Source organism: Struthio camelus, chromosome 3 (assembly GCF_040807025.1).
Source record: "Struthio camelus isolate bStrCam1 chromosome 3, bStrCam1.hap1, whole genome shotgun sequence".
NCBI lineage: Eukaryota > Metazoa > Chordata > Aves > Struthioniformes > Struthionidae > Struthio > Struthio camelus.
This window is the reverse complement of record NC_090944.1, coordinates 34,860,229-34,884,395: the sequence shown is the minus strand read 5'-3', so window position 1 is coordinate 34,884,395 and position 24,167 is coordinate 34,860,229. Positions and strand designations below refer to the sequence as shown.

The window sequence follows — 24,167 nt, the reverse complement described above, 5'->3', positions numbered from 1 at the left end:
CATTCGCCTGCAGCAGCACCTAGCAATTGTGTCCGCACTCACGGGTTGGAATCGACGCTGGCTGGCCAAAAGGGCTATGAATATTGCAAGGCGAGGAAGAAGCACTGTGCATGCTGATTGCTGTAGGTGGTGACACCAGTGTGAATAATTCTTTGAGTGTTTCACAAAATGTAAATGTCCGCATGATGGAAAAACATTACCAAGATTAACAGCTTGGGAACATACTGTTTCCAGGGATGCTGACATTCATTCTCAACAGTTTGAAATATGCCGAGCTAGATTTACGTAAGAAGAAGAAGAAAATAAAGAATCACAACAAACACTTTGCAACAAAAATACAGCTTTATTTAATTTCAATGTTTATATTATTTCTAAAGAAAATATGCTGAGTTATTTTGGGCATCTCTTAAACCTGTAAGCACTTCAAGAAACAATATATAAATATGCCATATTCATGTGTATATCTCTGGGGTTAATTAGTCTAGTACATATGATTATCTCTTAGAATATTTGATAGTTGTGATTGCTTTGCAATTAGTATACTAGAAGCAATTTTTTTTTAATGGTGTTTTAAACATTTGTATTGTGGATTCCCTCTCAGTGTAGGAACAGGCCTCAAAATCCTTTACGGTTTTAGCTCTGGATCCTAATTCAAGGCTGCAAAAGAAGAGTTTTCACATGAGCATGAGTAGTCAAAAAATAGATCCCTAAACTGTATAAATAACATGCACTTAGGTCAATTAGCTTTCCTAATTTATACAAACTGATGAGCTGTCTAATAAAGGTAATTTGCAGTTTCACAGAAAAAAAAAAAAAAAGGCTAGAGGCAGAAATCTGAGTCCCCCTGTTTGTTCTATAGCTGTGAGGCAAGGTGACAGCCAGGAAACCAAACCTACCTTGTGAGATGCTTGCCTCTCCTTGCAGCAGCCTAAGGTATCCTGTTTGAGCAGTTAAATTCCCACATAGCTGCAGCTGTCCTAATCTTTAAACTAAATCTCCCTTCCTGAAATTTAGGCCCATTTCTTTTTCTTCTCTCAGGGAAGGTACAGAGCTGACTAACATCTCCTTATAATAGCTCATTATAAAAAGACAGAAACTGCTGTGCCTCTGCTCTGTCTTTGTTCCTTTTTGTTTTTGTAAGGAAACTGAAACCATTAAATCTTTCCAAAAATCTTTCATATATTTTCCACATCCACTATCGCCCTTTCTAAAAATGTTCACAATGGAACACAGTACTACAACCGATTCCTCACCAACACTGAGTAGAGATGAGTAATTACCTCCATTATATTATAAGCACTCCCTTCGACATTTCCCTTAAACGGCTTTTTTTTTTTTTTTTCACAAGAGCATTGCCTCTTCAATTCAGATTCAATTTGTTGTACCCAGTAACCCTGGGATTCTCTCCTGCAGTATTACTGCCATTCCATTCCTGCCTATGCTTTTCATTTTTCTTGCGGTTGTCTTTATCATACTGATTTCAAGTCACTTTTCTAATATAACAGAATTTTTTTGAATTTTAATCCTGTCTCCCAAACTGCTGGCAAGGTCTCCCAGCTGGGCATTATATGCAAATCTGATAAATTTACTATCTATCCTATTGAGCAAGTAACTGATAACAATGTTTTATAGTACTGAATACTAGACACCAGCACTGTGAAAGTCTGTGAGAAATGTTATCCCATTTTGATAGCAAATGATTGTTCTCAGAGTCCAGCTTTCCAATCAGCTTCACATCTACCTTATGTGAATTTCATTTAGTTCGTATCTGCTCTGCTTCCTTGTGACTGTCTTGTGGGACAGTGTCACAAGATATGTTCTATCAGTCACATCCTCTATATCTGTTACGCTGTCAAAGAAGGAAATGAGATGGACTTGATGGGACTTGTTTCTGACATGTCCCTGTGCAAGTTTTCTTACCTCCTCTCTCTTCTCTAGATGCCTACAAATGGATTGTTTCATACTTTGTTCCAGTATCTTTCTTGGAAATGATGTTACGGCTGACTTCTGTAATTTCTTAGATCTGCCTTTCCTCCTTTCTTAGATATGACATTATGTTTGCCTTTCCCCTGTTCTCTGAAAACTTGCTCATCCTGCTAAACACTAGGTTTGAGAAATTGTTTGGTTAAAGTATCGCAGGGTATATTTTATTAGGCTGTGCCGCCCCGAATACATCTAATTTAGCTCAGTATTCCTTAAAGTGTTTTTTTCTTAATCCCTCCAGGCTCCTACTCTCAAATTTTTAATATTAACTGAGTTCAATTTTGGCCATAATTAACCTTTTTTGGGGGAGACTGAAATAAAAAGGGCATTGAACATTTCGACCTTTTATATAACACCTACCGTTTGCCGAGCTGCCTTGTTAAGTGCTATTTTGTATCTACACTCAAGTATAGTGCATTATTTGCTATATAGTATTGTTTAACTCTAGCAAACTATTAATTTTAATCACACTGTGCAGTTATGTACTCAAGTATAAAATAATATTCATCTATTTCAATGACATTACTATACTATTTAATCCTAGACCACTCCTTAATTCCTTCCGCTCTTTGATTGCACTTAGAATTAATTCAATTTTTAGTTTTTTCTGTGATACTGAAAAGTAGAATTATTCTATATTAGTAGTTATTAATAGAAAAGCATTCACCAAACATAGCCAGCTGATTTTTCAAACCATAAATTGCATAGCTGAAGCATCCTATCATACTTTTTACACAAAAACAGACACAAAAATTTATTAAAGGACACTAAAGATGTAGTTAAATATTCAAAGTGTGACTGTAATCAAGTCATAAAAACAGTAATATTCACCATTACAGCTAAACAGAACCTCTTTCAGTGGCAGCCTGAAGAAAAAGGGAAAATGAAGAGTGAAAACCAAGTAGAGAAGAGAATAAAAACTGCAGCATGCTATATAGGCATAGTTTTACAAACATTTTACTGGTGGACAACTTCATACAGCACCTTCTCCTTTTTAAAAGACAATCTAAATTTATTACTTTGCTTTACTGAACTCAGTAACTTTTCATGTGCTGACATGTTTGAGGAAGCATATTGCATGTAGCAAATTTCAATAGACAAAGAATTTCCTTGGATTTTATGTGGCTAAATACACATTGGAGCGACATCTCATTTTGGGCTTCCAGTTCTTCTTTGTACCACAGCCTGGGAGCAAGGGGCAGGTGCCAACCTGGCATTCACATGGCATGGACTTTGTTTTCCTCTACCTTAGCAAGGCTTTTGACACAGTCTCCTGCAGCAATCTGGTGCCCAAAGTGAGGAGATGGTGGACTACAGAGTGGATGAACAACTGGCTGGACCATGGGGCTGGAGAGGTAGGAATCAATGGTGCAAGTCTTATGGGCAGCCAGTTTCAGATGGTGTTACACAGATACAGGGGTCAATACCGTTTAAACTCTCCACCAGTGACTGAGATGATGGAAGAACATGCACGCTGAGCAAATTTGAGGAGGTCACTAATTTGGACAGGAGAGAATGGTTGATGTGTTGGGGTTAGGGCTGCCATTCAGGGACATTTTGCCAAACTAGAGGAATGGGCAAGCAAAGTTCATCTGCTTAATGAAAAGCAGCTTATTTATTTGCTTAAGGAAAATCCAGCTACAATTTTGTTCTGACTACCTGCTCAGAGCAAGCTCTTTTCCTCTAAAAGTATTAAACATTACTCCTGCCATTATTTAAATGGAACCAAATGCAAAAGCTGCTTCTTACAGTCAAGTAGAATTAAATTAAAATAGCAGTTTAAATAGCATACTGATATTTCATAATTTTGCTGCATCACATTTGGATGGCATATGACCTTTTAGACTTTTTTAATGTAAACTACTTTGAAGGGTAAAGCATAGATTCCCTGTACATTTTTTATAGAGATCACATCAGAAACGAAATCCTATAAATGCAAAAAATGCTTTTTACTTGTTGATGTATAGTGATCTAATAATGTCCTGCTGAGCCAGTGGTCTATAGCTGAACCTTTTTACTTAAAACAAATAGTCACCAATGAATCTGGTAAAAGCTATTGTCCAAATACCCGCTGTAAATATAAATATCATGTTGCAAATACAAAGTATTAAAAAGTGTAAAGTGTTATTAACATATGAAGTGAATGTAAATTATTTCCATTGATTCTTACAGAATTCATTTGAGAATTTTCAAGTGCGCACAGTTTAGGCCTGCCTTTCTATTTATGAATATCAGAAGACTCTAGGTTATTGTTCCCCTTTAGTGGCGCATCCATTTATGAGGTTAAAGAATTTGCCACAGCTAACACTTGATACTCTTATTCTTTTTAGAATAAGCAGTAGATGTTCTTACTTGTAGTACTCACTTGTGGGCTCCTTAAATTCTCAATTAAATGAACTGTTCTGGTAATACGGAGAGAGCCTAGTGCTGCAGTCCTTGGCTGGGTCAAAATAAATGAAGAGCATTGAGAGTATCACTTCAGAGAGGGACCATTCATTTCGTTCCAGAATGTTTTGCAGAATTAGAAGTCAGGTCTGCACAGTTCTCCTTTTGGAAGTAAGTGACATCAAAGGATTTTTTAATTTGCAATAACCCAGAGCTCTTTTTCTGTATATTACCTCTGCTTTTTGCCTCATCATCTGCTGCCATATGCTACTCAAATCTCTACGCCTATGCTCAGTCAATGCAATGTTCTTTATGAATAACGTAATGCCTGCTACTTCCTTAAATAATTTATAAACTCTGCAAATAACAGTGCTACAAAGAGCAATCTGATCATGAGTCTTGAGAACAGGAATGAAGAGAGGCTTACTTTGTCACGGTGGACGATCCTGTAACATACATATAATCTTTATATGTAGAATCTATTAATGATTAATAATAATGTTGATCTCTGATCAGGAACACTCCTTAATCAAATAAAGATTAAGAGTAACGTATAACAGAACTTTGGACCTGACTGACATTTTCATAGAATTTACACTTTCAAGAAGTTTTGCTATTAAAGTCGATTACAGTGAAGCAGGATATATTAATTGTTTCCCTTAGTAAGAAAATGGAGCTTCTTGTAATGAAAGTCTCACAAATGACTCCCAGTGAAATCCTATCTCCGCTGAAGTCAACAGAATCAGCATTTCCTCACGGGGTCTTTTTATGAATGTTTACTTTACATGAAAAGATGCCAGATTTCAAATAATTATTGCAGGTCTTTTAGGAATAACAGACAGATAAGACAGAGTAACAGCTGCAACAAAAGATTATGTGAACCTAAAGTAATTGTATAATAGACTTGGGACTTTGCAAGTTACATATGAATAAAAGTAATGAGTACGTAAACCTAGCACCTGCATGCAAAAGCTTTCTACAACTCTACAGGGACATATGCCCTATATTCTCTCTAAATACCTGACTCAGTACAGTTCTGAGAGTAATTATAATGCCATTTGCACATCGTAACCTTGGGAAACACAAGGTTTACTTTAAAGGAAGACAATAAGCATTGGAAATTACTGATACATCTCTTGGTTAGGTTTTACAGGAGTATCCTCTAGATCTTCTCCAAGTAAAAAGCACTCATTGTAGAGGGACGTTTCACAGGGAGGAAAAATTCTTGTGTTTGTTTTCCTGATTTCAGAGGAAAGTGGCAGACCTAATTTGCTTCGTGCTTTTATATATATTAGTATGCAGAAACTAGCAACACCTTTCCTTCTTTCCCCTCTCTCCCTCCTTCCAAATGCTTAAGGAGATGATTACTTTTCCCAGAGCATCTGCCTATTATTTCTTTTTTTGGAATTGTATTAATCATACTAAATTTCTCTTACTGTCTTTAGCTCTGAGAGAGGAGCACTGGGGGAGGACAAGTTAAGCATGAGCTTACAAGTCATTTTAGATAAAGAAGAAGCTGTTGTTGAGGGCAGAGACTGTATGACAGGGAAACCTATGGTTCTCATTACAGCGTTAAGAGTAAAGTTGGCCTTATCACTTGACAGAATTTTTCCTAACCAGTTCAGCATCCAAACAGGATTTCCCTAGTAACAAAAGATGTTCCAACTCAGGTGGAGCTTTGCAGGTTATGCAAACTCAGAAAGTGTAAATTCAGTGTAATAATTGCTACAGTCAAGAGAGGTTCCTAAATAAGAAGGAATGACAGAGGTTTTTCAGAGACATCTCAACAACAGAACATCCCAAAGAGGCCGCCACTTTCAGCACAGCTAAGAAGCATGCCTCAAATGTTTTGAGTTGCTCCTGGCTCTGTGCTGTTCTCCTGTCTATCTCCAAGATAGAGTAAATGTTGAATAAAGTCTCCATTCACAATATCCACATCGACTAATTTCTCCTTCCTGGTATCAATGATATATACTTATGTCTCTGGCAACAGATCTCACGGGAAATATATGCCTCTGTACACTCCTTTTTGACTGAAAATGAGCATAGAGGTTGATCTCAAGATGCACCGGTCTCTTCTCTGCCACTCCCTAGACATGGGAGGTTATTTTCAGTATCAACATTGCCAGCATGGTGCCCCCCACCATGTCATCCTGCTAAAAATGAGATTAAAAATTGGTTAAAAAAAAAAATAGATAGCACATCTTGTTCAAACAGTTTGAAAAGTTCATTGGAGGAGACATCCTTTGATTTGTTATAGAGAAAATAGAAAATGTAGCATCTCCTGAAATTAAGCTATTCTTGACCAGCTTATGCTGAGCCTGACACAATTCTTCCTGCTGTGTCCACACATGGACTGGAATACAGAATACTCATATCTGGGTATGGATATGTTCTATATATCCATATAGCTATTCTATATATCCATACCTAGATATAGAATGTGCATTAGTAACAGGGCTCAGAGCTTCCAGCACAGGTACTCAGCTTACTCAGCTATATTAAATGCTGTTGAGCACTTTTTTTTTTAAGCTAATTATTTTGCTAAAGTTATCGTAAGTTGTGAATAGCCATTGCCCAATAAGTTGTTAATCTAAGGAAATATGAACAGAACTGGTAACAGCCCAGATACAAAAATCTCCTTTCCACTTGATTGCCTTTGCCTTTTAAAAATGTAACCAATTTCATCAGAGATGAAATTTACTCTATAGGATATCTACAAGAAATCAAATTTTTGAGTTGACGGTAGAAATGTTACAACCATCAGAGTACATATAACCTTTTAAATGAATTGATTCACACAAATTTTGTTCAAAGTGCTTGTTTAAAATGCAAAGGAACTTTTAGAGGACAGCCCTATACGTTTTACTCGCCTGGAACACAACACACTGACCTCTGACCAAAAGAATTTCACACTTCCAATGTCATCATCATCAACTTGGTGCATGACAAACCTCACATTTTCAATAATATCTCAGTCCATGTAGTCTGACTTCACTATTTCACTATGAGACGCTTCACTTTCAGAACTGGTCTTAACAGCTCCTCAGTTAAATTATGTGTTTTATTGTTTAAAAGAGTTCTCTTAAAAAAATCAACAACTCTTTTTCCTTTGGGCCAGCAAATCTCTCTCTCAATATGTAGTTTATAAAGAAGGATGAGAGATGGGAATCCACTTTCTTCTATCTTATCAAAAACAGGAAAAACAGCTGCATCAATAGAGGTTGCAGCTACTCAGGCTGCAACAAACATATGGTAAAAAGGTTTATCTAGATGTGATATTGACTACCTATATTTGTGCTTTTTTTCTGAAAGATATACAAGTATACGTATAGAACAGCATGTTTTAAAGGTTTATCTTTTATTTTGGAACATGAGTTTAAAGATATTAAGAGGGTAACTGCAGATATTCATCTAACTATCCCAGCACTCTAAAATACGTCTACATTTTAGAATGCCTGATGTACAGCAAATCTGTTTCATCTCAACAGCAAATTTATCCTCAAAGCTATTAATTGTATCTTTTCTCTCATCCCTTGTTACGAAATGTCATTATTGCAATAATATTTCAGAAACTTTATGGAAGAGATGGAAAAAACAAACTGTTTATCTGAGAAGCTCAGCAAGGCCAAATCGTTAATTCTCTAATTTATTTTGTGAAGCCACCCTGGCACTTATTTGAGACAGGTCCACAGTATATACCATAACAATTGTTTTAGAGAGAATCAAGGAGTGGCTCCCAGGAGAAAGAGTAAGGGGGATAGATAGTGTAGAAAAAAAAATCATAGGATCACAGAACAGATGGAGTGGGAAGAGACCTTTGGAAATCATCTGGTCCAACCCCCTTGCTTAAGCAGAGTCACTAGAGCAGGTTGCTCAGGACCCCATCCAGTTGGGTTTTGAATATCTCCAAGGATGGAGATGCCACAACCTCTCTGGGCAAGCTGTTCCAATGCGCAGCCACCTTCTCAGTGAAGAAGTGTTTCCTTGTGTTTAAGTGGAATATCCTGTTTCAGTTTGTGTCCATTGCAAGCAAGTAGAAAAGTCAAAGGCAAAGAAGAAGAGAGGAGGCTAGCATAAAGATTCACACAAAAAGAGAGATTAAGTAGCTCTGAGTCATTGACTGCCTGCCCATAAAGGCTGGGGGTGCCTATGAAAATAAGAGGCCATGTTGGTATCTCATATAGTCCTACTGCTGAACAGCAGTCCACTGATCCACTGGAAAATTAGATGTTTGTCTTTTTTTTTTTTTTGGAACCTTTTTTCAGTGGGAACCAAGATAAACTTTAAGGATATACTGACAGGCCCTACTAACAAACTCAAAAGCCAGGCAAACCCTCTGCCTCCAGTATATGAAAGTCTTTATCTCAAAATCCCCTCAGTATTTTTCAAAACAAGTCACACATTTGGTAGTAATTATTGGCAAGCACCTATTTATTTAAATACTCATTCTGCTGCTTTTAGCTGGACTAGAATCTCACTTTAAAATGATAAATGAAAAATAAGCTATATTAATGGAAATGCAATTCTCATTCATGAAAGTTCTTACTCAGATTTTTTAAATCCATCTAAAAACTTGTGAAATAATTATGAGACTATGCCTGATAACATATGGAGGTCTAAGTAATAAAAATTCATTCTTCTGTTGTAATAGAACTCATACTGCCATTACTAGTAGTAAGTTATGCCTTTTTATGGGAACTTCTAAAATAATGCTGACAAATGTACTTTAATTAAAGATTTTCTATTATATTTCAAAGCCTACAGTAAAGAATACAATAGTTGACTGAATTACATATGCTTATTTCAATATTGAGGCAATAATTCCAATTCATCTTCATGACTCAATAATAAAGACTTGTCTGTGCCAGCAGAACCTTTTTAATTTTTATGCGCTCTGTCTCAAGGGAAAATTAGTAACCTGTAGGACACAGCTTCAGCTGTTACTGAGTGAATTATCTCGGACGATAAACGTTTTGATCCTAGAGCTCACAGATATAAAAGATGTAGGAAGCTGGCCACTGAATTTAGACTTACAAGAAGATTCAACCTATCTTCAAAATCAAATAAAACTGATACTGAATTTTGACACTGGGCAACTGCTGTATCTCCATGTGTGTTGTTATATGGTTTTTTTTAATATTCCTTTATGAAATTCTCAGTAACTTATTAGCTTATGTCCTTCTGTAAGTTGTTGTGTCTGGTAGTTCAAATAGAAGCTATACCAGTGGCCGCAAACTGTGGAATGTGTGACTGAAATGAGGCTGACTGTATAATTATCAAATATCATCTGTTAACATCCCAAATATTTCAGAAAGCACATAGGAGAAACCTAAATTGTACAACATTAGTGTTTCCTCAAATTCATGCAAACTGCACAGCCTCCAAAGCAACACTATTTTGTTTGTTCATTAGTCTTTAAGAATAATTAATGCTTATCTAGTCCATGCACTAGACCAAAAGCAGATCTAGGAGATCAGTACACTTTTGTTCATCAACATTGCACATGCTATGTAAATAAAAGACAAAGTTAGCTATCATGCAAATACTTATACCCTTTCAATGTCAACGGATTACCTCCTCAGAGCCGAGTGTTTCATTTTCTGGAATAGGCACTATGGGATGACTGGGCTGCCGAGCCAAGACGTCGCAGGTTGGAGAGCGCATGAGGTTAAAAAAAGAAAACAAAAACAGTTGTCATTTCAATTTCAGTATAAAATATCTCAAGGTTTAATAAGGAAAGCCAATACCCTCAGCTACGTGAAAGGTAGTGAGGCAGTGGCTTCCTACTTGCTTTCAACAGGATTTGCACCCTTACTAGCCCTTTTCTGTATGAAAATCCGTTTCAAGGTATGGCCTGTTTTCTGCTTTACCGCATACCCATAATAAAAAGGGTGGGGGAAGGAGAAATCATTTTCTATTTCGAAAGAAGCATCTTAAGTCAAATTCGTAGCAAGGTCAAGTGAAAATCACAGCATATACACAATACACTTAGTGTGCATTAAGTTATTCATAACTGCAGTCATATTTCCACTGCTTTGAATTTCTGCCTTCTTAAATCTTCCCAAAAGAGCTCTCCTTAATCTTAAATTTCAGAGACATAAATCATACAACCATTTAACTAAAAAATGCTATATAACAGTAATTAGTATGTGCAGAAAGGAGTTCTACATCTTGGTAATTTTGCAATGTTTTTAGTATTATATGATTTGCATCTGAGTAATGAAGTTTGATGGATGTGACTCAAGTGAAGAACCACACCAATTTCAATAAGGTTTCAATCAAACATGGGCAAATAGGGTGCTTAAATAGGCAACGTTAAGATCACAGGTTGTGAGGTTTTAATATTCAAAGTGAAATAGAGACCTCATTTTTTAGAGTAAATGCCTCTGAAAATGTTGAGGTTTTAGAGCTGTGGAAAGAGAAGGCTGGAAGGAGCCAGCAAGGTACCACTGCAGCCCACAGACCCTGCGTCACCTTGCTGCCACAGCCTAGCCCTTCACAATAAATACAGGAGGTGTTTAACAACCTCTGTGGGAGATAAATGCCTCGTACCCCAAGCCAGCATCCTGCAGCTGCTAAGGCTGGGCGGTCCTCGGTGAGTCACAAAGTTCTAGCAACACCCAGGGACTTCTTGGCAAGGTTATTTCATGGAAATGAACTCTAGAAATGAATTACTTTTTGTCTCACTAGAATATGGCATATCCGTTTTCCAGGAAAAGTGATAAAGATTAATCACAAAGAGAAGAGAGAATATATTAATCATTTTCTATTTACTTTCTAATCTCCCTGAGAATAGTTCACTGCTTGTAAGAAGGAATAGAGATCTGAGAAAAGAGACCTGAGAAGGCAACAACTGTTTGTCTCAAGTTGCATAAAGAGCTAACCCATGAAAAATGCACTTTTATTGTGCTACCTCGTCCTGGCCTTTCTTCCTGGTACTCACTGTCTACTACATCAACCTGAAATGTCTCTCCGAGTCATGATTCTGCCTCACCTTGTTTCTTGAGTACGAGCTCTCAACTCCCTCCCTAGACCTGACAAAAATGATGATCTTTTTGTCCAAGACATTACTTTTCTTCCTTTATTTTGGTAACATCTTATTTTCATACTAAAGAGTCATGAATACCGTCATGTATAACAGTCTTCTTAGAGAGAGAAAATTATCTATATTTCCTGCACAGACACTCTTAATACTGAATACTTTATGAGGCTCAATTGAGGAAGACAAGTGAGAGGCAAACAAGGATTTAACTGATTAATAACAGAAAAAAGTCAATACAGACTTAAATCTGGGGGGCAAACTGAACAATATGGTCTTCTGAAGTCCTCTTTCACAAAGCTTTTCTCATGTAAAATCCCTCAAGAATTGCCATAGAAGAGTCTGTACAGTCTACTAGTTGGATAGTTGGAGACCTGATTTTGCAAGGACATGCTGCCTAACCTTAAAAAAGTCACTTCTGGCTAGATTTACAAAAGACTTTAAGTAGTGCTTTAGTGAATATAGAGCACGTAAGCCTAGTCCCTCCAGCCTAGCATCCCTCCTGCTGAAGTAACGGTCAGTGGTAGAGGTCCCAAAATGGAGGTTGTCTCTTTTTTTCTGGAATCTCACAGCTCTGCCTCTGAGTAGCTGTGCAGGAGCCGACCAACTTGGCCTGGGCATTCAGCTGAGAACATGAAGGCCTTTTCTATGGCTTATTTTAATCAAGTGACAAAGTACTCCGATGTGTAACTCTTGCGGTAGAAGAGGCCCCACACTTGCCCTTCCACAGCTTAACCAATAGGAGCTACAGGATGTTATTCCTTCCTCCCTGATTTTTCCTTACACATATGATTTTTGTGTTTTTGAGTGCACACTACTCCAGTCCCACAAGCAGGATGGAAAACGTTGTCTCAGGGCACTTGACTTCTGTAGCTCAGCAGGTAAGGGCCTAACTCTTTTGGAAGAAAGAGAGAAGATTGAGCTACTACAGGCTAAGAAGGGCATTAAAACCCGGTCTCTCACTGCCTGGGCAAGTACTGAAAGAGAGCATCATAATCTGTGCTCAGCTCAGGGAGTTCAGAGGACGCTTAACAGAGCTTTTAGCCTAAACAATTAAACTCAGCCTCTTACCTGAATCCCAGCAGAACTTAGGGCCCTAAACAGAGGGAAAAGACGCCCAGAGTATGAAGGTCATCTCTCTGCAAAGATTGCAATCAACCGCAGAGTAATCTGCTTAAAAATACCAGAAATGCAAAGTAGGAAGAATGAGGTGGGCTTAACTGTTCCTTACCAGACAATGTGTGACTTGCTATCTCCCCTCAGAGATGTACAGGAATGTGCCCATGTCTGCAAGATCTGAAGTGTGAATGTAAGTTATTAGACTATGGACTTTTTACTGATGTGCTGCCTTAGTGAGACCTCGTCAAGCACTGTCACTGGCAGTCCTCCATTCCCAAGTTAAAGCCGCTGGCGAAAGCCCTATGTTTTTTTCTACAAATTTAAAAGGACTGCGTCTGTTTATGGCTGAATATGAGGACATTATTTTTGTAACTTCTATTCTTGTTTCTTTTGCTAGTTATAAAATTTGGCATTACTCTTATAAGGTTAAATTAATTATTCTTAGTTTTTCCAAATCTTGCCTAGTTTTCTGGTAATGTGACATTTTCTTCACTATTTATAAGGACAGTGAAAGAGCAAACTAAGCAAATCTGTATTTGTGGCTATGAAAAGTTGTACTGGGGGTGGCAGTGGCAGAATATGCTAACAATATATAAATATTCGCAACATGTAAGTTCAAATGGAAATTATCTACCTGGCCTAAATACCCTCTTACAGGCTCAGCCAAGGCTCAGAAAAGAGATTGTTATATAACATTTTAGTTAGACCTTTGTTCATTTAGCTCTGTAGAGTAATCAGCAAGACATATTTGCCTTTAAAAGGTCAGTTTATCTTTATTGTGCTGTGAATCACAGCTGTCTCTGAACTAAGACGAAGCTTTCTGAAGTGTTCTCAGTGTAAGACCTTTTTCATAATTCTCAGTCACTCTCTAGAGGGTCTGCAACCTTTGCTAATTAAGACACAGGTTTAAAACTCTTTGTAACCAGTGAGAGATAATGTACAGAAGAAATAACAATATTTCAACCGTAGTAATTAGAAAATATTCCTATACAAGCTTTTAATCCACTTTGAAAATAAATGAGGTACTCTAGACTCTTATGAAACATAGCGTCAGTCATCCTACTATAGGAAAAAAACCCACTAATTTTTCATTAGTTCAAAGACTAAAAGTATTTATTTACACAGGCATAACAAGCAAACTTTTTGTACAAACTCATTTTGCAGATAACCGCTTTTTCCAAACATAAGCCCATGAAAGGCAGCGTATAAATGGTAAAACACCTACAGCAGCAGAACAAGAACGACCTCCAACTAAAGAGAGAGAAAACATAAAAATGGAAACAGACCGTTTGTAATTATGACACATGTAGTCTCTCTGAAATGACGCGTTATAAAATCAACTTCAAAGATTCAGTCCGTTAAGCAATCAATTCTTTTGTACCTTTCGTCTCGCAATAAAGTGAAATATAACGTATAGTGATCACAGCAGAAATTTATATTGTGCCTTCAGCAACAAAACATGCTGTCTGACTCACAGATCCTTATTATACACCACTGTTTCTGTCCAATTTTTACCTGAAGATTTCAAAACTCTCTCTACACATCCATAAGTACCTGCACAAGAGGGATCCCCCGTCACAAACATTATTCTCTCACGTTTTCTCACAGGACAATACCCACTAGAGGGGGTGTGACTAAATATTTATATCCACATACGAGGGTCTGCAGTAGTTACAAGATTTTGCAATAAGGATTCCTTTGAACATCTCAGTAATACAGGTAAACACTGTTTTCTTTAAATCAATCTATAAGTAAAGGGAAGTTGACCAGAACTAATTGTATTTTATACAATAGCTTTTTAGCATAGCTAGAAGTAGAATTAATTAGGGCCATATTTCAGAGTACCCATTATATCAATAGTTGTAATAAAAGTTAAGTGAATTCTAATCGTACTAACTTGTCCTTTGAAATACAGAATTTCCAAAGGTTCATCAGATTTCACTATGTCCTTTTCCTCAGTACCTCTGAGGAGTTATTTACAATCTCTAGAAACATTGTGTTCAGTGAGGCCTAACATTTTGAATTTTTCGTTTGGAGTTTGTGGGTTTGAATCTGCATCCTTTTTTTACTCTCGGTTCTTCAGCAAAAAAGCATACAATTCCCTCTTTTTTCCCTCACATAGGTCTTCTGTCCACTAAATTCTGTTTGACATTTTTCATTCTTTAATATATTTTTGCTTTGGCTGTTAATAATGATCTTTAAGTCTGAGTGGTTTTGTTTTTATTACTATGTTACAAGAGACAATATTTCCCCAGAATGCAGCTCTCATTTGAGAAATCATTTTTATTAGAGATTAATTTTAATATTTCTATTTTCTGTGCTTTCAGATTCCCTTAGAAATGGAGTTGTACCTCTGTGGATTAGGACCTTAGCATTAGGAGCAACTTCCAAGTTATGCCAAGTCTGGTCCCATCAGCAACAGGCACGTCATGCAATCCCCTGTGTAATCTGACTGTCAGAGACACTGGAAGTGGTTGGGAGCGGTATATTATTTGCACCGCTGTGTTTCCTTTGGTGTTCTTCTAAGGTGCACGCTCACATAATAACATGAAGATATAGAAGGCTAAGATAAAGATAGATCAGGGATAACTCATGAGCCAGGTCTGATTTTCTTTTATATTTGATATTGTTTTACATATTAAAAATATACCTGCCTGAAATCCAATACGTACAGTCTTCCTAGAAGACCAGATACAAGCACTGACCTCAAGTTTTAAATTAGCTGAAGACTTTTTTAGCATGGACGAAGAACATTTTAAAGTACCTTTTGAGGTCTGAGACTGTTTTAAGATGCCCTAACAAAGATAGCCCATACGATTGACCAGGTGGAAAGCAAATGAAGCAACTGTAAGTATCGTTTCAAGAGGAAATCTGGAGACTTCTGGGCACAGTGTTCACAGGAAAGCACATTTAGTTTTTTAAGTATGGAAAGTGCCTGCTCCGGTTTGCTCCTAGGGTGTTCAAGAAAACAACGTTTTGTCTGCATGTTTTATAAATGAACAGAATTACACCAAAGAAATACTTGGCTCCCATGATCAACAAACAGCTTCTCCTAACGGAAACAAGACAGCAAGGCTCTCAGAATCGCCCAACTGTCCAGGCCAAAAGGAGCAGTAGAATAACCATTTCCCTTTTTCTTTTAGAAGAGCTGTTTCTGCATGTAGCAGAGCTCTGTCCAGGCAGTGCAAGACCTGACGGCTCTCCACATGCTGTTGTGCCTCCTGTTGACTTTAAGCTACCTACCTTCATGTTCTGCTATTAATTTGGTGGCCTTGAAGAAAACAATTGATTACCAAATTAAGATCCTTGTAAAGTGCTTTGGCAGAATCCTCTTTCTTTAAAGATGTACTAAGCAAGAACTCTAGAGGAATTTTCTGCAGGCACTGCCAAGCCATGTCCAAAGACAGAAATGTCATGTAAGCATGTTATGATCAAAATAGCTCACTAAACCCAAGCAATGCCACAAAATAATACGCAAAGGAGACGTGACACTATTAAGAATTAATATTTTGCCAGCTAAGAGGTCCAGTTTGTAGCAGAGCACTAATAAACTACCTTGTTTGCCTCCAATTTATTTTAAAGCACGAAAGCAATTGTTCTGGATCACAGATAGTACAAGGTTGATCAATGACAATACACCTACACAAGCACAGATGTGGAAATTCAGTATTTAAATATCAAAGTTCAAAAGAGAGACAGAAACTCTCTTCTCGAAATAAAAGCAGCTGGGATGATGTGTGGGGGAAAAGTGCTTTTCCATGGCAACCTTGAAAGGCTGCTGCATTCACAGAATGTCAATTCCCACTATGCTACTATTAATCAGAATACAAACTCCAGTGAGTGGGAGAATGGATGGTGAGGTAAACATCGCTGATTCCATTTTAAGTGTAATAAAAATTGCTTTTAAATATTCTTCACACATATAAGCCTGCAGACCTGTGAATTATTATGCAAGGTTGACCCTTTTAATAGGACAACACTTACTGATTTTAGCAAGACTCCATTTAGGTCCATGAAAACAAAAGAAATTGGCTTGAGCTCAAATTTGAATACTAAAGAAAACTTGTTCTCTGCAAGCCTGGTCCTGCGACCTTTATTCATATAAGTAAAATCTTATCAGGTTAAAGACATGGGAAAATTTTTAACACTTTCCATAACTCTTTCAAAAGACATATGCCCTCCAATCCATTTTCAAGACTTTGCCACTAAATATTTAACTGACAGGGATATTTTCAGAAGGATACATCTGAGCTGTACTCGGCCCTTGCTGACAGAAACAGAAAAGGTAGTTTGAAAGTCAATAGGGATTGAGTGCCTGCTGCCAGCTGTGAGAGCTACCCTATCTCCTACCCTGCCTTTTTCACTTGAACAGTTCATGCCTTTTTCCTTCTAAATTACTACCAGATTCTCAGAATCTTATACTCTTTGCCCTGACAGACATTTAAGATAATTGTGTCTGCATACGCTTTAGAGCTTCGGTAATTGATTTGATGGACAGAAATAGTTGTGAAATCTCCCTTGGGCTAGCACCTGGTATGTAGCAGATGCTTCAGGTGGAAGCTGTCAGGAGCAGGATCAAGGGCTGAGCCTCTCCAGAGGCTCAACAAGGAGAACTGACACTTGCAAAAATGGAAGCCTGTGGAAGGCAGCATGTTCGTCAAGTTGCGTGTTCTCCTGATTTCTTGCATCACCGTGCAGTTACTCTGCACGGAAGAAGATCATCTGACTGGTTACAACGGGATGTCTCTCAGGATCAGAGAGAAAAAATTCGACTTCCTTGGTACGTCGGGGTATGCACAGTGACCACGCACCCTGGGCCCCCTCTCCCCTTTAGGCAAGCAATACAACTAGCAGAGACTTATTTTCCCTCCAGAGAAAGAGATGCCTTTTCCTCCTGAGGAGCCCCGGGAAGCACCAGAAGACACTCTCCTACTGGGCTATTCACTTGTTTTGGCAGCTCTTCTGCTACGTGCACAGTCCTCACTTAAAGGCAGGAGGGATTTCCAACAGAAATGTGCTTCGGGATTGACTATATAGATAAACACTACCTTAGGCTCTGTATCGCTGCAATACTGCAAGTCTACCTTTCTGAGGTTTTTTTATCCCAATCAAAAGGATCAGGATAAAATTGTAATATAAACTTCAATTGCAATATAACTATGTTATTCCAGAAGACGGGAGTCCAGGACTCCTGCATATTTAAACGGGTCTGTTGAGTAAAGGAAACAGAAAAAGACAAAGATACCCAAAGCCCACCATAACAGTATGACTAATGACAGCCATGTCAAAGGTGCAGCTTTTCAAGACCTAGAAGTGTAAATAAGAGCCACTGTGCTTGATGCCAGGGGCAGAGGGAGAGGATAAGGGGGATGATAGAACTAGAAAGAATAGAATCAGCTCATTTGAATGAGCAACATGTTTTTATTTAGCAAGCAAATATTTTAGCGAGTTATGTATACGCAGAGGAGAGGAGAGGAGAGAGCCTTCCCCACTCTTCTACAAGCAGAAGGACAGACATAACACCTTGGTAGCGGCTGCTGCCTTGCATCAAAGCCAAAACCACTTTTTGAAATGATCTGGGGCACAGTTTATGCACGTGATCAGTCTGAACACTTATAATCCATAAATCCTGCCAGTTCTATCCTTCAGCTTCATCTGTGTAATTACATCTGCTTATGAAGATCCATGTAGATCCAGGTAGCTCAAACAGAAATAACCTGACATTGAGTCCAGTCTGCCTAAACAATATCCTTGTCTGCTTTTCAATAAAGTATTTCAAATGGAGACAGCTGCTATTTCTTATGTCCTGAGCCAACAGATTAAATGACACCGATTTTAGGAGCTCACCACATCTAGCCTCCCTAATCTAAGACATGGAAAGGTGATCATTCTGTTTTTTAAAAAAATTCATTTATAATGGAATGCTTTTATAAGGTAGTTTTCAAGTGAATGTGCACACAAAGAGTAGCAATTCCATTCACAGAAACATCCTGTCCATTCTGAACAGTGTATTTACAATATATTTTAAATGACAGAAAGAATTTATGACAGTGGGTTTTGCCCTCTAGTGGAAGATGAAGCAAAATACAATATATACCTATATTTAGAAATTTAACTTCCTCCTTAATGTTTTCTTGGACAATTCATTGAGATGAAGCTTTTGTTGCTTTGATCTACATAAATTGGACTAATATGTGTATAGACTGACTATCTTGACATTGGCCTTGTGTGTACTGGCTTGCTGGAAAGGCGGCACACAAATAATAGCACACCTTATCCCTTACTCAGTTAGGCAAGCAGTGCAGAGGAGGAAACCCTAGGGAATTTGCAGGTGATGGTCTAACTTTAGTAGAGAATAGACATAAATTCCCAAAAGGCCAGTCCTCATTATTTATGTCATTTACAGACAGGTCTAACAGTTTCAAGGCCTGATGCTCTGTCTACTGTATTTTATTGTGTCAACTGTATTATACTGTTACTACTACTTGTTATTTATGCTAACAAACTAAATTATTTGTTTTTAAAAAATGAATAGCTCAGGCTGCAATTGGGTGGTGCAGAAGATAAGGTTATGGGAAGAAGTAATACACAAATATTGACCAGCTTACTGAACGTAACCTGCAACATTAACTAAATTTAGGGATCTTTCTGGAGAAACGCAAGCATTATCACTGTATGTGCTTTTTACCTAAGTCAGGAGTTTATTTCACATACACATCTAGAAAAATAATAGTGGGAAGGGAATCAGAAGCCCACAGATGTGAACTCTTCTCCTTAAATGACCTTAAAAGACAGCAGATAAGTATTAGGGCCTCATCTAGAGCACAGGTCTCCTGATTAGCTCCCTAATGACCTAACCACTCAGAAATGCTAGTAGACAATTATTTGAAGTAAAATGCAATGATCCTCTGAGCTTTCCTTCAGTAGGGTACTGCACTCTGCAGTGACTGAGAAAAACCTCTGGGCTATGGATGCAGCTACTCAACCCTGGAAAGCTGCAGGTTTAAATAAAGAAAAATTAAAAAAATTAAAAGTAGGAAGGATCTGCTTACAAATGTATGAAGCTTACAGGAAAATCATATGACGTACTTTCACAGAATCACAGAATCACAGAATGGCTGGGGTTGGAAGGGACCTCTGGAGATCATCTAGTCCAACCTCCCTGCTCAAGCAGGGTGACCTAGAGCATATTGCCCAGGATCGCCTCCAGGCAACTTTTGGATATCTCCAGGGAAGGAGACTCCACTGCCTCTCTGGGCAACCTGTGCCAGTGCTCAGTCACCCTCACAGTAAAGTTTTCCTCATGTTCTGTGTTTCAGTTTGTGCCCGTTGCCTCTTGTCCTGTCACTGGGCACCATGGAGAAGAGATTGGCCTCACCCTCTTGACACCACCCTTTCACCCCCCGCCTTCTCAACACCCCTACTTTGCCTAACAGTGCACAGCAAAAAATGACCCAAGTATGATATATATGGGAAATAAAAGAAATCAGAGAGACGATGTAGTTCTTGGATTTATGCAATACAGCAAGAACCTGTGACATCAAAGAGGTGTGACTGTATTTATTTGTCTGTAAAGCTCACAAAGGTTGATTGGAGTAATGAAATTTATTTGACAGAAGAATTCTGGATGAAGAGGACCTCGTAATTATCACAGTGTGGAATGCAAGTATGGAAGCTGGGCAGTCCTAAAGGCCTCACATTCAAAAAAAGGGGTTTGGATGAACGATGCTATGAAACAACAGAGCAGCAGCAAAATTTCCTTATTTCAGCTATTATTCAGCAAGAACACCTCTGTTCAAGAAAAATGCTAATTTGGTACACTAAAAAAGTTTACACTACCTTAGCTGATTATCTTCAGATGATTTCTCCCTGCCTCACTCTCTTTCCAGCGTAGGCTGAAAAGACAGAATTTTTAGCAATTTTTTGATTAGCAACAGCAAATATCCGCTTTCATTTCAAAGACTGCCTGCAGTGGTCACGCGCTCTGTTTGTTTGTTTCTTCTTGTGAATGCCTTCCAATGAACCAGGAAATTTGTTGGAAAATGCTTGATCATAAAATCATTATTGCCTAAATAAACATGTCATCCCAGTTTAGTAAAAATTAAAACTGAGAAGAAAACCCAGCCTAGCAGATGTGAAAAGATACTCAGGATGCCTCAAAGACAGAATGGAAAGCTGTTTTTTTTTTTTTTTTAATTTTGTGTCCATGCAAATAAATAAACAAAAAAGTATCATAAACTCTATAAATTCCACAGGACTGTAGGGTCTAACTTCAGACACCATTGCAGGTGCCTATTAATCTAAATTCCATTTCAAATCGCTGGGTAGAGAAAGGAATTTCCAGACAGTTCTTCGTAGTCTAACTATGATTAATATAGGTGTTCTGAATCACTTCTCGGAGGTGCTATTTCTCTCCACAGTAGACTGGGCTCCAAATATGCTTGAAACAAGCAATGCAAATTCCACCCTGGCACTGCCTCTAATAAGGAAACCATGATAAGAAACAGCGCTTAGTGCCTGTGTTTTAACCTATTGCTCTCCAGATGAAGTGCACTGTACATCTCAGAGCAGGATTATGCCTTGCAGTATATTGGTCTGAGCATTTGGAGCCAGACTCTGTGTTAGCAAACGAAGACGTGGGAGGGCCACAACTGCAGAGGTTCAGACAGCATCTCTTTTTACCATCCTCCACAAAGATGCTCTGCTGACACCACACTGGGGCTCTCCTGAGGTATTATAAAGACCTCATGCCTTCTGCTCCTTGAAAAGAGTGTAGGCCCAGTTTAGGCCTTACAGAAAGTATCAGCTAGCTCTATCAGCCGTACGTAAACATGTTGATGCCTTCATATTTTTGCCATCTCCACCTTGGACTACAGAGATTTTATCTAACTTCTTCATTACTGTTTTAAAAGAGACGGAAATGTCAATAAGGGTGTGATTCCCTTTGTATCAGCAAGAGACAGCTGCTTGTCAGCGTAAAGCTGCTGGCACGAGCCCAGTTTCTGCTATATCTCTCTTAGCTTAGCCTCCCTTCTGTATGTCCCCCAAAACAGAATATAAACACAGCTCATTACTTTAGTGTAGGTAAATGTTAAAAGGATTTGAGCATGAGGGAAGGAATAAATTATTTCTCCTTTACAGAATAAACAGTTTCAATAAAGAGGGGTGGGACCCTTATCTTAGCCTTTATATACACCCAATCTGGAAGAAGTAAACCCTGACGCAAGTCCTGCGGAATGAAGGAGAAGCAGTATTATCTCCAGGGCCGCTGGAGATGCTGGGCATGTTTGAGATGCATCTCCCAGAGCACCTGCTGGAACTGAACCTTAATGAGCTGACTGCATGCTGCTGAGATTTAAGAGGATAAAAGCCTGACGATAATCTTGAACTACAGCGCACACTGCGCTCACCCGGTTGTACAAAGTGTTGTGGCTGTAAGGACTATAGGAAACGTCACAGAGGATGGAAGGGAAGCAACTGAAAGGTCCAGGGGTTAGACAGCCAGCGAGGGAGACAGACGCAGGGTGCTAAGGGGGCTTAGCTGGAGGGATCAGTTTAGCTGGATGCAGAGGGTGGAAGAGAGCAGTCTCCAATGGAAAAAAGAAACGTATACAGAAACTTTGATTAGAGAATGCAAGAAAAGAAGGTTTGGACAGAAAGTAGAAGTCTCATCTTGGGTCTTGCTTACATTTGACAGGGTTTGATGATTAACTAGGAAAGGCACCCTACCTTCATGCCAATATAATTGCTTTATATTGACCGCTTTTGTTGGCACCTCCCTGTTTATACTTACAGACACACACACACACACACACACACACACACACACACACACACAGAGCTGCCGTAGAAATCCCATCAAAACTGTGACTCCTGGACTGGGCTGCACCTCAACTGATGTTGAAGTGGCAGCAATGGAAAGCCTGGAAGGAACTTCCTCTAGGATACAGTAGCCACATTTTGGGAGACTTTCTGAGAGTGTAGATTGAAGGTAACAGCAATCCGAAAAGAGCACTGGATTAATACGTTCTACAAAAGAAAGCCTCCATTATCTATTATGTGGAGCATCTCAGGCTTTTTAACATGTTTCTAGCAAGCCTTTTCAGATATTTAAGAGTTAAATTGGAGGGGCACGCACAACAAATTTCACTACTGAAAGTCGTCAGTGCTTAACACAGTATGTGGAAAGAAAGAAACAATATTTATGTGCTCTTTGCACCCAAAACAGATAAGATCCTTTAAAACAATTTATTTTCAAAAGACCTGGGATAGATTCTGGGAGGCATACCCAGCTTTTGGCATAAATCTCCTGCTTAGGTTTCATCCAGGACGTGGCTATACATCCCAAATTCGCACCAGCTTGGCCAACTGAGTCTACGGCAGAGTGCTCCTCGCTTTGCTCTGCCTTTAAACTCGAGACCCAGAAAATCTGTAACAAGAGCTGCAATTAGTTCCAGCAGAAGCTAATGCATTGCCCACAAAAAGAGCAGAGGCTTCAAAAAGAAAGAGCACAAGCAAACAACAGATCGGAGAGTCTTGAGCAGCTGGGAGGGTACCAGGGAACAGGCACTTCATGCAAGTCAGCCTTCACCAGCTTGGCCTCCTGCAGCTCTTCACTAGACTGCCGAAACCCAGCTCCATTAGTGATAAAATTTGGCAAATTGTCCTTATGGCTTTGTGCCAAGTTTAACAAATATGCCTTTAGTTCATTCTTATCTTGTTCTTCCATATCCCAAAGTGGCTTATTTTTAAGCACAAAGGAACCTATGCACACGCATGTGCATAAACATTTGTAAATGTATGAATTCTCTAACATTCATTATCGGCTGTTTTCATATTTTGCTATGATTTAGTTCCCCAATTTCAAATCGAAACTTTCATGAAGCCATCATGTCAGTGCTGTTAACAAATTACATATACTTCTGATTTATTTTATAGTGCTCTTTGTAACAAATTGAAGCATATTTGCGAAATTTCTGGAGCATTACTGAAATGTACTAGACATAGGAAAAAAATATTCTTTCTCATGATGGAGTAATTATCATCTCCACTAAGGATATCTAAAAATGCGAGAAGCCTAATTATGCAATTTTGAATCTCGAAAACATAAACTCTGTAACAATGTTTGACAGAGCATATCCACTGAGTAGGCAGTGCTAGAAGTTACCTACGTCCTTAGGAAAAGAAAAGGAAGACAACACCAGCTATCATGAGAAAAAGACAAAATAAAATAGGATTTTTCCCTGATACATACATTTTGTTGGCGCACTGTTGTCACTCTACATACAGCATGACCAAATCTCAGACATAAAGAGCTAAGTATTAGCTATAATTCTACATCATTTTCAGAGGATCTTTACCAATTTTTAAATCTCTTTTTAACTTGGCCTGGAAAAATAGTCACATTTCTATATTGCTAAAATGAATGTTCATTCAAAGAAAAGCAACATATTATTTTCTCCCTGTGCACAGTATAATTCAAAATATGTAGAGTAATGTAGATCAATGTGGGTAATGTAGATCAATAATGAAAAACTGTTACCACAGATCTGCATGAAAACAGCTGCCTGTCAAAGCACAAATTAGTGCTTTTGTTGCAAGAAAAATGGCCTCTTCCACATGGGGAAGGCATTCCCAG

The 24,167-nt window shown here is 38.4% G+C and overlaps 1 protein-coding gene across 1 annotated transcript in view; it reads right to left on the bottom strand.

Annotated features, from left to right (window-relative positions):
• Nucleotides 1–391: 391 nt before the first annotated feature.
• Nucleotides 392–24,167, bottom strand: part of MLIP (muscular LMNA interacting protein) — a 121,557-nt gene continuing 97,781 nt past the window's right edge. The window contains exons 13-15 of the mRNA XM_068936417.1: nt 9,946–9,999; nt 2,815–2,849; nt 392–657 (exon numbers count right to left, since the gene is read on the bottom strand). Of these exons, the coding sequence (XP_068792518.1) occupies nt 2,823–2,849; nt 9,946–9,999 (81 nt within the window). The 3' untranslated portion in view covers nt 392–657; nt 2,815–2,822. The remainder of the gene's footprint in view (nt 658–2,814; nt 2,850–9,945; nt 10,000–24,167) is intronic.